This window comes from Dipodomys ordii, unplaced genomic scaffold (genome assembly GCF_000151885.1).
Source record: "Dipodomys ordii isolate 6190 unplaced genomic scaffold, Dord_2.0 Scaffold24, whole genome shotgun sequence".
NCBI lineage: Eukaryota > Metazoa > Chordata > Mammalia > Rodentia > Heteromyidae > Dipodomys > Dipodomys ordii.
The window spans coordinates 17,154,764-17,170,430 of record NW_012267240.1 but is presented as its reverse complement, the minus strand read 5'-3'; the positions used below and the strand labels follow the sequence as shown (position 1 = coordinate 17,170,430).

Genomic DNA, 15,667 nt, shown 5'->3' with positions numbered 1-15,667 from the left:
GTAGCTCAAGTGGTAGAGCGCTCGCCTTGAGCTGAAGAGCTGAGGGACAGCGCCCAAGCCCAGAGTTCAAGCCCCATGGCCGACAAAAAAAAAAAGAAAGAAAGAAAGAAAGAAGCATTATTTGCAGCACAATTGATGAGAAACTAAAGAAGTGACCTTCCCAGAGGGTTTAATTAATTAGTGCTTCTTATATCAAAATCTCAGCCCTCCAATTAGTGCCTTCCACCACTCAGATTTCACAAGGCATTTTCAAACACTAGGAAAAGTAATTGCTGACTCCATCAACCATATCAAGACATAGTTCACCACAAACAGATACATACTAAGTTCCTATTGTTCATAAAAAGAACTGGATTTTAAAGATAAGATTCCTCTTCATTAGTAGTTTCAGATAAATAGCTCACAAAGCCAAGCTTGGAATACGCACGGGTTTAATTTCCTTTGGAACAACAGAACCTGGGCAGAGGAACGAATTCTAGCCTGAGGCTTGTGCCTGGCTGGTGGATAGATGGTAGCAGATACGGGGCTGAAGGGACCCGAAACACCATCCAGAAGAGAAATGCCATTTCCCCATTCTTGTTTAAAATGCCTGCTCCACTCGCCTCTTGGAATTAGGACATCAAAGTTTTAAAAGTTAAATGTTTATGTGGAAACAATGAATTTACTATTACCCTTGAACACTTGAAGTAGGGAACAGAAACCTATGGGGGATGGGACAAGGGGGGTAGAAGGAGAGAGGAGAAGCCAAGGAGGGCAGAGAGGTGAGGCCTATGGTCAGGCCAAGGCCAAGCTGCAGTCTGCAGGAGCTAGAGAGAAGATGGGCAGACGGACGGACGGACGGACAGACAGGCAGATAGAAGGCAGACAGACAGGCAGGCAGGCAGACAGACAGATAGACAGGCAGGCAGGAAGTCACATGGCACACTAGTCCAACCCCACCTCCAGATCCAAGGACACCCACTCTCTCAAAAACTGGGAAATCCTCCCTTCTCTCCAGCCTCAGAATAAGGAGAGGGGAAAAAAGGCCCTGTGTCCAGAGCCAATGAAGAGAGGTTAAAGCCTCTACAGCATCACCATCTGGTCCTTCACTGTTCATCTGTGGACTTGCACACGAACTTTAGCAGTACTGGGGTTTGAACTCAAGGACTCAGGATTGTTAGGCAGTTGCTCTACACTTGGACATTCCAATATCCCTTTTTGCCTTCTTGGATAAGGGTCTAGAGTTTTTGCCAGAGGTCATCCTCAGACTATGGTCCTCCTACCAACAACTTCTGTGTAGCTGGGATTACAGGTGTGAACTACAACACTCTGCTCCACTGACTTTGTGGATGTGTGTGCACATACGTGTGCTTCCTGGTCCTAGGGTTTGAACTCAGAGCCTGGGCCCTGTCCCTGAGCTGTTGTACTCAAGGCTAATGCTCTACCACTTGAGCCACAGCTCCATGTCTGGTTAATTGGAGATAAGAGTCTCATGGATTTCAGGCCTTAGATCTCAGCCTCTTAAGTACTTAGGATTGCACATAGGAGCCACTGGTACCCAGATTCTATTACTATTCTTAATAGTAGTAATTGAAATTGTGATCAATGCATTTAAAGTCAAGACAGTAGCATTAGGCCACATGTTAACAGATGCAGCTATGGGATGGGCCTTTGCTTTCCTATAAAATTCTGTGATGTTGCATTAGGGGTTGGATGGGACATTAGGGACTGGATGAGACAATCTCTCAGGTCCCTTCAACCCAGACATTCTTCATCTTCTGACTGCACAGAGGTAAGAGCCCGGCCTCAGATGCACTGGTTATCTTTGGGGCCCTGAGCCCCTGGAACACGCTGGCAGCATCTACAGTTTTATTCGGACCCCCAGGAGATGCAGGCTCTGTCATGTGTCACAGCCGATTAAACCAAAAGAAAGATGAACGCCAGCCAGGAGAACTGAAGTCTGACAGCCTCCCGGAGGGGCTGTCAGTAAAAGCTGAAGTCATAAGGGAGGAGGGGAGGAGACCCACCCCCTTCCACCCCCCTCCCCGGGCCAACCGCCCTCCCAAGAGTCTCAGGCATTTGTTCTTACCCACTACAACTGATCCCCAGAAATGGCCCCCACGGGTCTGTAAAAGCCCAGAGCCTACTGAGAAAGGAGAGTGGGGAAGGCAACTCCTGGTTAAGTTGAAACAGGAGGACAGAGCCCACAGAGAGGAGGCAGTGTTGGGAGCACAAAGGATAAAAGCAAATGCCTGTCTCCTTCCCTGGAGAAAGTGGAATAAGGGAGCGAGCACATGGTGACATCCTTTCTGCTTCTGAGTCACAGAGGAGATCGACTATCGTTTCTGGTTTAAAAGCACAGCTTTATGGCTAGAGACTTGAGCCTCCCATTGCTCCTTACACAGCTGCTGAAAGACCAATCAAAACTTTCAGCCCAAGTCCTACAAGGAGACAATGAGACACTGAGATTGAGAGTGTGTGTGTGTGTGTGTGTGTGAGTGTGAACGCACATGCACCAGCACTGGGATTTGAATTCAGGGCCTGGGAGCTATCCCTTAGCTTTTTCTGCTCAAGGCCGGCATTCTACCACCTGAGCTACACCTCTCCTTCTAGCTTTTTGCTAGTTAATGGAAGAGTCTCATCGGCTTTTTTTTGGCTAGGCTGGCTTTGAACCATGATCCTCAGATCTCAGATTCCTGAGTTAGCAGCTGGCTGAGAGCAACGTTAATGACAGCATCTGGAAACTGCAGAAGACTTTGGGAAACTGCAGAAGACTTTGGGAAGAGCAATGAGAACTTCTACTTCCTAGGCTGCCAGGTTCTGGAAATATTGGTTTCCTTTCTTTCAAGCTTTGTAGCACATATCCATGGTAATGATCCTAGGGTAGGGGTGGGGTTGGGGAGAGGGGGAGGGGAAGGTGGCATGTGGAGACTGGTTTGATGAATCTCCTCTTTTGGGAGCGGAGAAGAGCCTCTCTTTTTAGACTACGCATCAGGCGCTAAGGGCCTCAGAAAGCCTGAAGAATTGAAGAAAGGGCTTTACTATGCAATAAGTCAGGCATGGGAGAACATGTCTGTAATTGCAGCTACCTGGGAAGCAGAAATAGAAGGATCGCTGTCCAAGGTTAACCTGAACAACTGGATAGACAGCAGTGAAGAGTACCATCCTAGATACTTCAAAAGACCTCCAAAGACAATGTATTCTAGGTCATTTGATAAGATCTAGATCAAGCCCTTTTTTTTCAAGCCCTGTCTTGTGAGAACTTTCTGGAACATCTAAGATCCCCTATCCTGGGGGTGGGGAGGGGGGAATGTAGTTGTGGAGATGGGAGGGAAGGGATGGGAGGGGAAAAACAAAGAGGAGGCAACAATGCTTGATAAGAAATGTACTCATTACCTTGCTCACGTGATTGTAACCCTTCTGTACAGTATTTTCACAATAAAAAAAAACATTAAATAAAATAGATCCCCTATCCTTGTGAGGCTTTCTCGAGCTTTTCTTGCCCATACAGATTCCTTTGTTCTTTACCCAACTTTTCATTGAGTCCAAGTTCAAGTTGTCCCAGGGCTTTTTAGGGAAAGTCTGGATGAACAAAGTTCTGGCTTTCTTGCTCCCGTTATGGTTCAAACCCCACTTCTGAGACTACAGACCCTCTCTCCCATTTCAAATTGGATTTTCCATTTTTATTATCTCGTAGTTGTACAAGGGAGGTCCCATTTAACAAAGCAGTTCATGAATACAATGCATCTTGATCAGTTTTACCACATCACTCTTCTCACCCCCCGCACCCCCTCCTTCAGCCACCCCTCCCCCTTACCTTTCCTAATTTTGTGGTACATATCATGAGTTCTTGACTGCATTCCTCCCACCTTACCCCCTTCATTTGTCTACCCTGCTCACCTGGCACACACCCCCACTTGCAAGAACCCATTTCCTGGTGCTGATTTTGTTGGACTTTTGTCTTTCTACAAAATTAAGCTATTTGAGCTCTACACAGAATCTACTGTACTTGTTAGTTCATTTGTGACCACTGTGACTGGAGAGAGAATAAGGAGTGAATACAAACCTAACACTCAATGTGCATACATGAATATGGAAGTAGAGATTTGAGAGGATGGGTAGGGTTGGGATAGATGGAGAGAAAGTGATGGAAGAGGTGACCTTGATCAAGATACATTATAAATCTGTGAACTGACAGGATGAATTGAACTCCCTTAGTACAAGTTATGTTTTAAATACTTTCTCTTTTTTTTTGTCAGTTGTGGGGCCTGAACTCTGGGCCTGGGCACTGTCCCTCAGCTCTTCAGCTCAAGGCTAGTGCTCTACCACTTGAGCCACAGCGCCACTTCCGGCTTTTTCTGCTTATGTGGTGCTGAGGAATCGAACCCAGGGCCTCATGCGCGAGGCAAGCGCTCTAGCACTGAGCCACCTTCACAGCCCTTAATAATTTATTTTTAAAAAAAGAAACGTTCTCTCTTTTTCTTACCTCTGTCCACGCCACCCAGGCTTGCCCAGGTGTTCCTGATGGGTCTGGTCAGATGGATGCCTGACCTCCAGCAGCAGGCAAGGTGGAGGAAGAAGGCAGCTAACCCAGAGCCCATGGGAATGAAGATGTCTGAATAGAATACAAAAAGCTACTGCCTCAACTTTTCAAACTGAACAAGGAGAGATGAAACCCTGACTCAGAGGAGAGGAAATCATGGACTATGTAACCAAAATTCCAGGAAAAAAAATCTCAGTTCTATCTTGAAGACCCAAGTAAGGGGTCTCCTATGCAAAGCATGAGGACCACAACCTTGAGTTTGGTCTCTTTTTCCTCACCCAGCCTAGCCTGAAGGCCATCTAGCCTCAGATCTGCACTGCCACAGGGCCCTGACCAGAGCCAGAAATCGAATTAAGGGCTGAGGTATCAGTCAACACCAAGCCCTGGGTTCAAGCCTCCACATAATGAAACAAAAACAATATTAACAACAACAAAAACACACGCAAACTCAAGTCCAGATTACTTATCGACTGGTGAATTCTACCAAACTGTTACAAACTAAATTGTGTTACTACAAAATTCAAACTGTCTCAGTACTGAAACTGTACTTATAGCCGGGTCACTAGCTGCAAGGTTAAATGAAGCTACCATTTGTGTCAAACACCATAAGTAATATCTATTGGGCTCATTTCTTGGAGAAAAACACTAATTGAGTATTTGTACAAGCCAACAGTAGCTATTAGTTTGAAGGGTGCATAGGAACTGGGTGAAGGGTATCATGTCAGATGTAGGAGAGAAACTCTACTGGCTGCATTTTTATACTTTCAGTTCAACTCACATTAAAATAAAAAAGCTCCTGAGCCAACCATGGTGGGGCTCACAGCTGTCATCCCAGCTATTCAGGATAGCAGGTAGATCATGATTCTAGGTCAGCCTTAAGTAAAAAGTTAGCAAGGTCTTCATCTCAATAAACAAGTCAGGTAGGGGTTGGTGTATACTTGCCACTTTAGCTACTCAGAAAGTATAGGTAGCTCCTGGGCCCTGAGTTAAGCCCCAGTACTGGCACAAAAGGAAAGTAATAATTCCCAATGACCCATTGGCACTGAGGATAAACCTGAGAGTTTATAAAGTACTTCCAATACCCCTCTGAGGGGCACACCCAAGATCATTTCCCAGGAAACAGCCGGCCCTAATCATCCGTTGGGAAATTTCACACTCCCTGGAAGGCAGCTCTGGGAAGGACTGCTCTCTTTTAGAAGCCACTTCCTAACTCCAAACAAGGAAAAAAGAGACCTTGAGGGCAGCCTGACCTTCACAGATTTTATTTCTACCCTCATGACATTTTATCACGGTGACGTAAGTAGGGGTCAGGCTAGGTTTTGGTCCTTGGGGGACAGAGTTAGCAGAGAGAGAGAGTTGCAAAAATAGGCAACTTCTGTTTTGACTGTTACACTCACACAGCAGGAGCAAGAAAAGGAAGAAAAAAATGTCGTTGGCTGGAGTGGAGAGAGGCCTGCCAGCAGATGCTCCCGCATGCCAGAGACATCCCCACACCAAACCAAACCAGAGAGACACTGAACTCACTCAGTTGCCCTCCTGATTGCTTGGTGACTCATGAAGCTGTTAGCTAAGGGGTGAGCTAGGACAATGAGGGGCACCGGAAAAGCAGCAGAGGTGTGGGAGGATGGAATGGAAGGGCATCCTAGGAGTGGAGCACTAGAAGTTCCTCCAAATAAGATTTTCCTCTTGCTCCATTCCTTACCCTCCCGATCTATTCCAGAGAACCTGATTCACAAGCCCTCCCAGATAAACTAAGAACTACATCAAGTACGGAAAACCACAAAGCACCATAAGCATCTGTAGGATTTGAATCTAAGACCTAGTACAGGAGGCCATAGCCTTTCAAAAACTGCTCTCAGAGTCTGTGAGGATTAGTATGTCCCAATTCACAATAACCTTCTAACACCCACTTCTGCCGAAATTTTTTTTTTTAATGACCTGATAGGGCATGGTGGTGCATGCCTGTAATCCCAGCACTAGAGAAGCTGAGGCAGGAAGATCTCAAGTTTGAGGCCAGCATGGGCTACACAGGGAAATAATGTCTTATAAAGTCAAGGCAGCAGGAGGGGAAGGAAACCTGAACATCAATTCTGTCACTGAAGGAAAATATAGAATGTTCCTGACATTACCTGGTATTCTTATCTGATATAAGACAAACAACCTGAAACCATGTAACTTGAGGATTTGTGTGGGGCTGGGAAAGATGGGGGGAGAACAATGGAAAGGGTGATGTATTTATAAACTGACTTGTTGAATTGAAGCCCCTCTGCACAACTACTTTTTTTTGGGGGGTCCAGTCGTGGGGCCTGAACTCTGGGCTTGGGCGCTGTCCCTCAGCTCTTCACCTCAAGGCTAGCGCTCTACCACTTGAGCCACAGCGCCACTTCCGGCTTTTTTTCTTTTTGCTTATGTGATGCTGAGGAATCGAACCCAGGGCCTCAGGCATGCAAGACAAGCGCTCTACCACTGAGCCACCTTCCCAGCCCTGTACAACTACTTAAAGACAAATTTTAATAAAGGACAACCTGAAGCTTATTTTCTCACAGAAAGACATGTGTTTTAGCTTTTGTTTAAGAAAGAATCACATAATTGTCAAATCTACAACTGTCTCAATCATTTCAAACTCTGAAAAATATATAGCAAGGGAGGATCTCTCTCTCACACACACACACACACACACACACACACACACACACACTTCTATTTCAGTTTATTTTTTCAAAACAGGGTCTCGCAGCGTCGCTCAGGCTAGCCTTGGACTTGAGATCCTCCTGTCTCAGCCTCTTGAGGGCTGGAACTACAGGCATGTGCCAACTCCTAGCCTAGCACAAAATTCTGAAAGTAAATTCATTTTTAGTTTCCAGTTAAGTTTTATAATAATGAGCCAATTTCACTTACCTCTGATGTGTTTATACTTAAAATAGGCCAGGAGAAAACTGGAATAGAGCAAGCAGTCCAGAAAAAGTTTAGGATGTCTCAGATGGGACTTCTAAATGCCACTACTCAGCATCAGAGTACCCAGGAGAAATTCTTTCCTGCTCCTCTAGTTCTAACTCTTCCTCCAGCACCCCTATATTTCGTTATCTAAAAGGCCAGGGTGACTAACAGGAAAAGACAAAGGAATTGTCTTCAAAATCAACATCTGATCAGCAGAAAAGATCTACTCCTACTGCTCACTGAACCAATTCTCTACGGTCCTATTGTGCTATGCTTCTTGCTCAACTGCTGGAAAAATTGAATTCCAAAGCAATGTTAACAGCTTCATTATGTGATCATAGGGCTAATAAAATTATGTAGCTGAAGAGTTTGGGGGCTAAGCTCTTTCCAAGTATTTTTAGAATAATATGTGATCCCTTGGCATAAATTATTGTTTTATCAAGGATTTGCTTATAGAAGCAAAGTTCTCACAAAATGAGCCAGACCAAAAAAAGAAAAAAAGGAGCATCACAGGTTCAAGGCTAGCTTGGGCTATGTAGTAAGACTCATCGCAAACTAACAACAACAAAAAAAGGATTACTGGTAAAACAGGTGCTCAGAACCAGGTTGGGAGGGGAAATGCCAAACAAGCTTTTCTAAAATTCTGTCCAAGTGTGAAGGAGGGTTTAGAGGATGCTAGATTTCTGTGAACAGTGTGGAACTAAGAGAAGCCACTGTAAATCATGTGAAGGAGGACAGATCACACAAGTAGCATGCAGAGGTCCCTGGGGGTCAAGGAGGTTTGAAAGTATGAGAGCAACTGCCTGACAAGAGGCTAAACCACCAGTTACTTCCCTTATACCCTTCATGCATGGGTGGGAAGAAAGGAGCCAGACAAGGTCCAGGTTAATTCCTTAACAGTTCCAGGGATGGGGAATCTGTTTTCTGCCAAGGCCATTAGAATATTATAACAGCATTTGATGGTCACACAAAATTATCAATACAAGTCCAGCACCAGGGGTTCATGCCTGTCATCCTAGCTACTCAGGAGCCTCAGACCTGGTGGATCACAGTTTCCAAGCCAAGAGACTCCATCTCCAATTAGCCAGCAAAAAGCTAGAATGGAGGCAGGGTTCAAGAGGTAGAACACCACCTGTGAGCAAGAAAGCTGAGTGAGAACTTGAGTCCAAGTCCAATCCCACCATCCCAGCCCCCAAACACACACACTAACTATATTGGCAGACAGACCATGGGAAACTGATAAGAATATGTGTCTGTACCATCTCCTCTCAAACGATGCCTCAGGCCTTATCTAGCCTGTGAGTCAGATGTTCTCATCCCTACAAGAAGGTCCCTATGTTTGAAACACATCAGAACTTTTTCCCACATGGCCTTAAAAGCATTTTTGATGAAGGATGGGTGAATGATGGCATGGGCCACCACCCCCATAGGCCAACAGCAGTTTGATCGGCCATTTTTAGGAAAGTGGCAACCTTCCAAAAAAAATAGCCCAAGATCCCCTTGCCTCAGCCTCCCAAGTGTCTGGGATTATAAGCATTCATCACCACACCTAGTCCATATTTACATTTTTCATATATAGAATCCATATAGCATCAGCCCTATCAGCTGGATGCTACTTCTGTTTCTGGAGAAGAGGTAACTGAGGCAGAGGGTAACAACTGTTATCTCTTGTTTCCATACTTTCTGAAGAACTCCTTTATCAGAGGAGAAAACCCTTTAAATCCAAAGTTTAAGAACAGTGTGTTTTTCGGCAGTGCGGGGGAGGAGGGAAGTGGATGGTGTATGTGCCAGTACTAGGCCTAGAACCCAGAACCTCTCATATGGCTTTTTGACTCAAGGCTTATGCTCTGCCACTGGACCCATGCCTTACTCCTGGTGTTTTTCTGGCTAATTAAAGAGTCTCATGGACTTCACTGCCCAGGCTGGCTTTGAACCTCAATCCTCAGATCTCAGCCTCAAGAGTAGCTAGGATTATAGGCATGAACCATCAGTGCCCAGCATGACTTATGTTTTTAAACAGCTGGACATGGGACAAGATAAATGTTTTGGCCTGGGCCTTTAAAAGAGTACTGTTAACTGTGTGGGTCACCAAATTCCTATACGATGTAGCTTTTTTTTTTTTTGCCACCATACAAGGCCCAAGCAATCCTTACCCTGTTGTCTTCCTGGATCTCCCAGTCGCTGGAGAAAGTCGCCAGCTGCTGCCCTTGGGAGCAATTAGCAAACTGGAAAAGACTGGAAAACATCCTTCTGTTCTCTTGCGTATCTGGAAAGATGGCATCTTGGAAATTGACTCCATGAGGCAAGAGGTTATAATTTTCATCCATTCTAGTCAGGAAAGAAGAAGAAAAAATGTAGAGTAGACCACAAGGGGTGGACAGGCATCAACAAAGTCATAGAGGAAGGGATGGCCTTTTCAATTTCATGGCAGAAGTTTCCACAGCTATTCGTAAAGACTGAATCTGGACAGAAAAGGGAAGGTGTGTGCACATTCCTGTCTGTGTGTGTCTTCTAAGTCCTTCACGGCTTCTCTTCCCCTAGTGCTCCTTGCTTCCTAGTGAGAGAAAGGACAGTTCCTGGGTTCGAGTCCTATCATGGCTTCATCTTGTGTTACCAATTTCTTCTCTAAGACTCAGTCTGTCAATCTGTTCAGTAGAGTAGTACCTACTAACTTGGTAGTATCATACAGATTGCATTGGAAAATTCAGTAAGTAAAGCACTTGGCACATGCGAGCAGTATGACTATTAATGGTGTGGATATTACTGAACCTTTTTATAGAGCCCAGTATCAATCACATACCAAAAAGACCAAGAAGTCTTGGTCTTTGGGGAAAGAATTACAATCTAGGCTAAAGTGGGTGTGGTCAAGCCACTCCCCCCACCTACTCCCCCCCACCCACACACACCCTCTGACCAAATCTGTTCTCATCCTGTGGATCCAGCATCAACAAAGGAGGAATGACTTGTATGCATTTGCTAACTTACTTCAGGGCAAGACAGCCCTGTGTAATAACTGTCAGTCTGCTGTGCAAGTCTGTATGTCTGCACTAACTTTTTGTAAATATATTAAGAGCAAAACATGTGATTGCTGGCTGGCCTCCACAAAGCCATGGGACAAAACTGGATTTCATAATTTAAAAAAAAAAGGAAAAACCAATGTGTGCGCTAGTAGTTTGAATTTTTTCCTTTGGAAAATAAAGTGGTTTTGAATAGTTTTATAGCTAGGTTCTCAGAATTTTTCCTAAATAATAACATGAAAAAAATCAGAGTTAAGTTTCACAGAATCAACGCAATCTCTCAGTTCTGGCTGACTTCATTTGGAAACTATACTTTTTAAACAACAAAAAGGGGTGGGGGGAGAGAGACAACCTAATCTAGCGCAAGCACTTAAGCCAACACAAAGCAGGTCGTGTATTCTCAACTTAGATATTCTGACTCCAAGATGGAAAACATTGCCACGAGTTTACAACCACCCCTCTGTGGAACTGTTTACTTTCTCAGAGCTGAAATGAATCTGCAGCCCCAGGGCAGTCGTACCCAAAAGCATGTCATGGATTGGGGAGACCAGAATGATTACTGATTATAATCGCTTTGGATTAATGTATTCACTATCTGATGTGGGTCCGCTTCCATCCATTTTGATATCTTCTTGAAATCTATTTTTGCAGTCTGGGGGACTGGACCCAGGGTCTCATTCACACATGCTAGGCAAGCACACTCCTCCTGAGCCACACCTCTAATCCTTTTGTTGGGGCAGAATCTATCTTTGCTTCAACCCCATCCTTCCACTTTCCCTTCCTGAGTAGCTGGGGTTATAGACATGCTTCACAGTGCCTGGCTCTCTATCACTCTTAATTGGAAACATCTTACACACACAGTTAGGGTTCTACCTGCCCAACTCTTTCAACTTTGGGAAGAATTCAGTAGTCAATAAGAACTGTTTGCACTCTTGAGCAGATGCCTTCCATCTTGACAACAAACCAGTTTCACAGAACTTCCCAACACTGATGCTGGCTAGAGTCAACGAGTTCCACCTGCCTGATCAACCCATCAAAACACTGTGGAGGAGGGTTAGAGCCTCAGCTGGCCTCTATAAACTTTGCTAGCTTGAATAACCCGACATGAACAGGTGAAAAGGGACAGTTGGTTGTAATGCTGACTCAGGTGGGAGAGAAACACCAGGTATTAACCCGTCTTCCTTGTGAGGGGAGACTCTGACAAGCAACTGGCTCAAAAATCACACTTCAGAGTTGAGGACTATAATCTTAATTATTCAGGAGACTGAGATCTGAGGATCCTGATTGGAAGCCAGCCAGGACAGGAAAATCCCTGAGACTCTTATCTCCAATTAACCACCCAAAAGCCAGAAGTGGGGCTTTGGCTCAAGTGGTAGAGTGCCAGACCTCAGAAAAAAAAAAGTGCCAGGCTCTGAGTACATACATACATACATACATACACACAGACACACACAGACACCACAATCACACTTAGGAAGAACTAGCCACAACCCCAATGACCCATTTCAAAGATGGTCCTACTCTGCGCTCGCCAGCGGGACTGTTGGAAATCACACCCTTGGGGGGGGGGCGGGTGTTACAGGACCCCCGAAGAAACCACCCCTGTGTTTTAACCAGCTTTATTCAGCCAGGGCGGGTCAGGATCTCCTCTGAGCAAGCAGGAAAAGAACGCAGCTTCACAGGGCGCGGGAGCCTAGGGCATATGCTAGCTTGGCCCGCGGCCCGAGGCGGGGGGGTCGGGGAGCCTCCGGAGTGCCCGGCTCCGGGACGGGGCCGGAGAGGTGAGGCCCACCGGGCTCACCTGAGGAAGAAGAAGTAGGCGTAGTCCTGCACCACGGTGTGCGAGTGGCAGGCGAAGTAGCCCAGGCCGCTGAGGTTGAGCCTGGAGCCGGCGGGCACCTCCAGCATGCTGCCCCACGCCTGGTCGCACAGCATCTCCACCTCGGCCGAGTAGAAGAGGCCGTCCTGGCCGGCGTGGTCCTGCCAGGGCAGGTGGTTGTAGAGGCCGGGCACGTCGGGGTGCAGCGCCAGCACTTTGGCGTACACGATGATCTCGGCCAGCTCGGCGCGGCAGCCCTCGCTCAGGGGTCTCCGGGCAGCTGGCAGGCGCGCGCGGGCGCGGGGCGCGCGGCCAGGCAGAGCGCGGCCAGCAGCAGCGGGCGCAGCGGGCGCGGCGGGCGCGGCATGCCGGCGGCGGCGGGCGCTAGCCGGGGTGCATGGCCCGAGCTCTCCCGGGAGGGGCGCGGGGAGCGCCAGGGCCGCCCAGGCACCGCTCTCACCGTCAGCGCCCGGCCCGCGCCACGCATTAAAACAGGTCTCCTGGGGCCCCCACGGGGTGGGGTGGGGATCGGCGCCCGCCCCCCTCGCTCTGCCCCCTCTCCCCCGCGATGGGGGCGTGGGGAGGGCGGGCAGTCGGCGGCTCCGCGCGCCGCTGTCCTAGGGCTCCGGGTCCCTGGCCAGGACCCCGCGCCTACCCACCCCGGCCCCAGGGACGCCCCCGCCGGGCCGGCGTGCAGCCCGGCCTAGCGCCCGGGGCCACAGTTTACCAGGTGTACCGCGACCCTGAAAACGCGGACACACTAAATATCCCGCTCTTCATTTGATTATTCTGGGAGACTCGGTTTTCTAGAGCCAGAATACACTACATAGAAATCAGATTGACTTTCTCTTCCAGAGAAAGAGGGATTCTGTCTCTCTCTCTCTCTCTCTCTCTCTCTCTCTCTCTCTCTCTCCCCATCTCCCTCTCCTTCCTGTCCCTCTCACTCTCCTAATAAACTTCAGAAAGTCCTTTCTTCTCTTCTCTCTTTCTCCTATTGAACTTCTTCAGGAACTTCCCCCCTCTAATGAACTTCAGAAAGCCCTAATAAAGATTGGGGGGGGGGAAGCCACCTTGTCATGACCTTTTTAAAGTGAAATGACCTACAAACATTCAAACTTCCAGATTTCCTAAACCTGGGATACAAATTCAGCAGTCAACTCAAAACAGCTTTTCACCAGTTAATGTCCACCGATTCAATGAGGCCCAAACCAAAGAGTGTCCCCACTTCCTGGGCGCCTGTTTCACTCCTGGTGTTCGGAGAACAAACAAGAGTGTTTGCAGGTTTGAGCTCAACTTCACACTTGCAGGCAAGCACACATTCCAGACCCTATGGGTTTTCAGCTTTTTCTCTGCCAATTTTGGATGGCAACACTAGTAGGTGGGTCTCCAAAACAGCACCAAGTATGCATCACCATGCATCGGGAACACGTATATGGTCATATATTCTTACAATAAGTATATAAGCAAGACTACTGGAAAGTAAGAGGTGGTTCTGAAAAGCATTGTTTTTGATTTGGATTCTGAAAAGTTTGTGCCCTTGGAACTCAGCTAGATTGTTCCATGACCTGCCCAGTAGAGGGTTTCTGGGAAAATCTGCACTGAGACTCACCGCCCTAGGAGCCCGGAGTCTTCTTCCTAGGAGTCCTGACACTTTAGTTAGAAGGATTGAATTTGTGAACGTGTACTGTAGGCCCTGGCTTTGAAAGGCATCTCTGCAACAGAAAGCCAGTCTCCACTGAAGGAGTCTAGAGAAATGGGAGGGAGGGTTCTTGTGTCTTGGATGGAAAGGTCATGTGACCCTTGAGGGCTTCAGCTGACCTGAGGGTCACAAGAGCCTAGACTCTAGTGACTCAATCAGGAATTGTTCTGGAAACCTCTGTAATGGACTGGAAAGCCCAAGGAAGGAAGGATCAGAATCTCCTTCAGGGCAAAGAATCCTGCGTAGTCAGGCATTGAGACAAGTTTCACTATGTAGCCCATGGTGACCTCAACCTCTCCATCATCTTCCTGCCTCAGCTTCCTGAGTGCTGGGATTACAGGCATATGCCAACACACTCTGCAGGCCCTCAACATGTTTTGAAGGATTTAAAATAGTTGTCAAAATCATTTCCAGGGCATCAGAGCCAAGCATCTCTGACTCCTGCCTATGGTCTGCCAGGGAAGACACCAGGCTTTCACACAATATTTAAGTTCTGAATGTCTAAATGTATGAGATATTTAATCATAGTTTAATATTTGTGCATTTGCATAATTTAATATTTAAGTTTTGTGTTTGAATATTTGAATTATGAGAGTTCATGAAGTTATATGAGTATGCCATAACAAAATAACATATGCTGAGTGCATTAAACAATAGATGCTTGCTTCTCTTGGTTCTGGAGATGAGAAGTTCAAGGTCAAGCTGAGGCCTGTCTTCCTGGTTTATAGGGGACAGAATTCTTGGGTCCTCTGACAAGAGACAGCCCACCCCCTTGTACCCTTTGTAGGGGCTGAGGAAGAGGGAGTCAGACTTAGATCCACAACAGTTACTTAACAGTTATTCTACAGGTTTACTAAAAAAAGAGGAAAGGGTATAAAATGTTGATATGCCTTGCAAGCTGACTTTGAGCAACCATTGCCAAATTGTAATATGAACAATTGCCAATGTTTATTTATCATTTACTATGGACCAAATAGTGTTGTAAGGACTTTCCATATGTTAGCCTAATTAAGTCTCCAAACAACATTCTACTATGGACTTCATTTGACAGAGAAGTTAGCTTAAGCATGGAGAAGTTAACCGATTTTCCTCTAATCACAGAGCTTGAAATTGAGTCAGGATCCAAACCCCAACATTCAGGCTCTGGGGTCCATACACCAAACTACAGCACTAGATGATGCAGGAAAATAGGAAATATCTTAAAGGTGCAAGTTGGTTCCTTTGTTTAAGAGGTATCTAGGGTACATTTTAGTTCAAGTTATGGTTTAGAATAGGCAATGTCTAGATAGGCTTGTGTGTAGGGCACTTGACCCATAGCTGGGGCCCAGCCAAAAGAAACAGGCCACTGGGAGCATGTCCTTGGGGCTGTATCTTGTTCCAGGGCCCCTTTCTCACTTACCATGAAGTGAATGGTTCCCTCAACCACACATACCCACTATCACCATAACATGCTGCCTCAACACAGGCATGAAATAAACACAGCCACTAATTCTTCCTTGTGTGCATTGGTCACAGCTACGCAAATGTAGCTAATACAGTTAGGAAGAACCTTAGCTTCATACCAGGGCTGGCCAATGAGTACAGAGCTGAACTGACATCAATTCTCTACTGATGTCTACTCAAATACCCTGTTCTATTTCAGTCCTGTGTTACAACTTATGCGGACAAGATAG

General features: G+C 46.6%; 1 protein-coding gene across 1 annotated transcript in view; it reads right to left on the bottom strand.

The window, feature by feature from the left end:
• The window catches only part of Ccdc3 (coiled-coil domain containing 3), a 68,062-nt gene extending 54,076 nt beyond the window's left edge, over nt 1–13,986 (bottom strand). Inside the window, exons 1-2 of the mRNA XM_013014558.1 lie at nt 13,905–13,986; nt 9,613–9,787 (exon numbers count right to left, since the gene is read on the bottom strand). Coding sequence (XP_012870012.1) covers nt 9,613–9,786 — 174 coding nt within the window. The 5' untranslated portion in view covers nt 9,787; nt 13,905–13,986. The remainder of the gene's footprint in view (nt 1–9,612; nt 9,788–13,904) is intronic.
• Nucleotides 13,987–15,667: the final 1,681 nt, after the last annotated feature.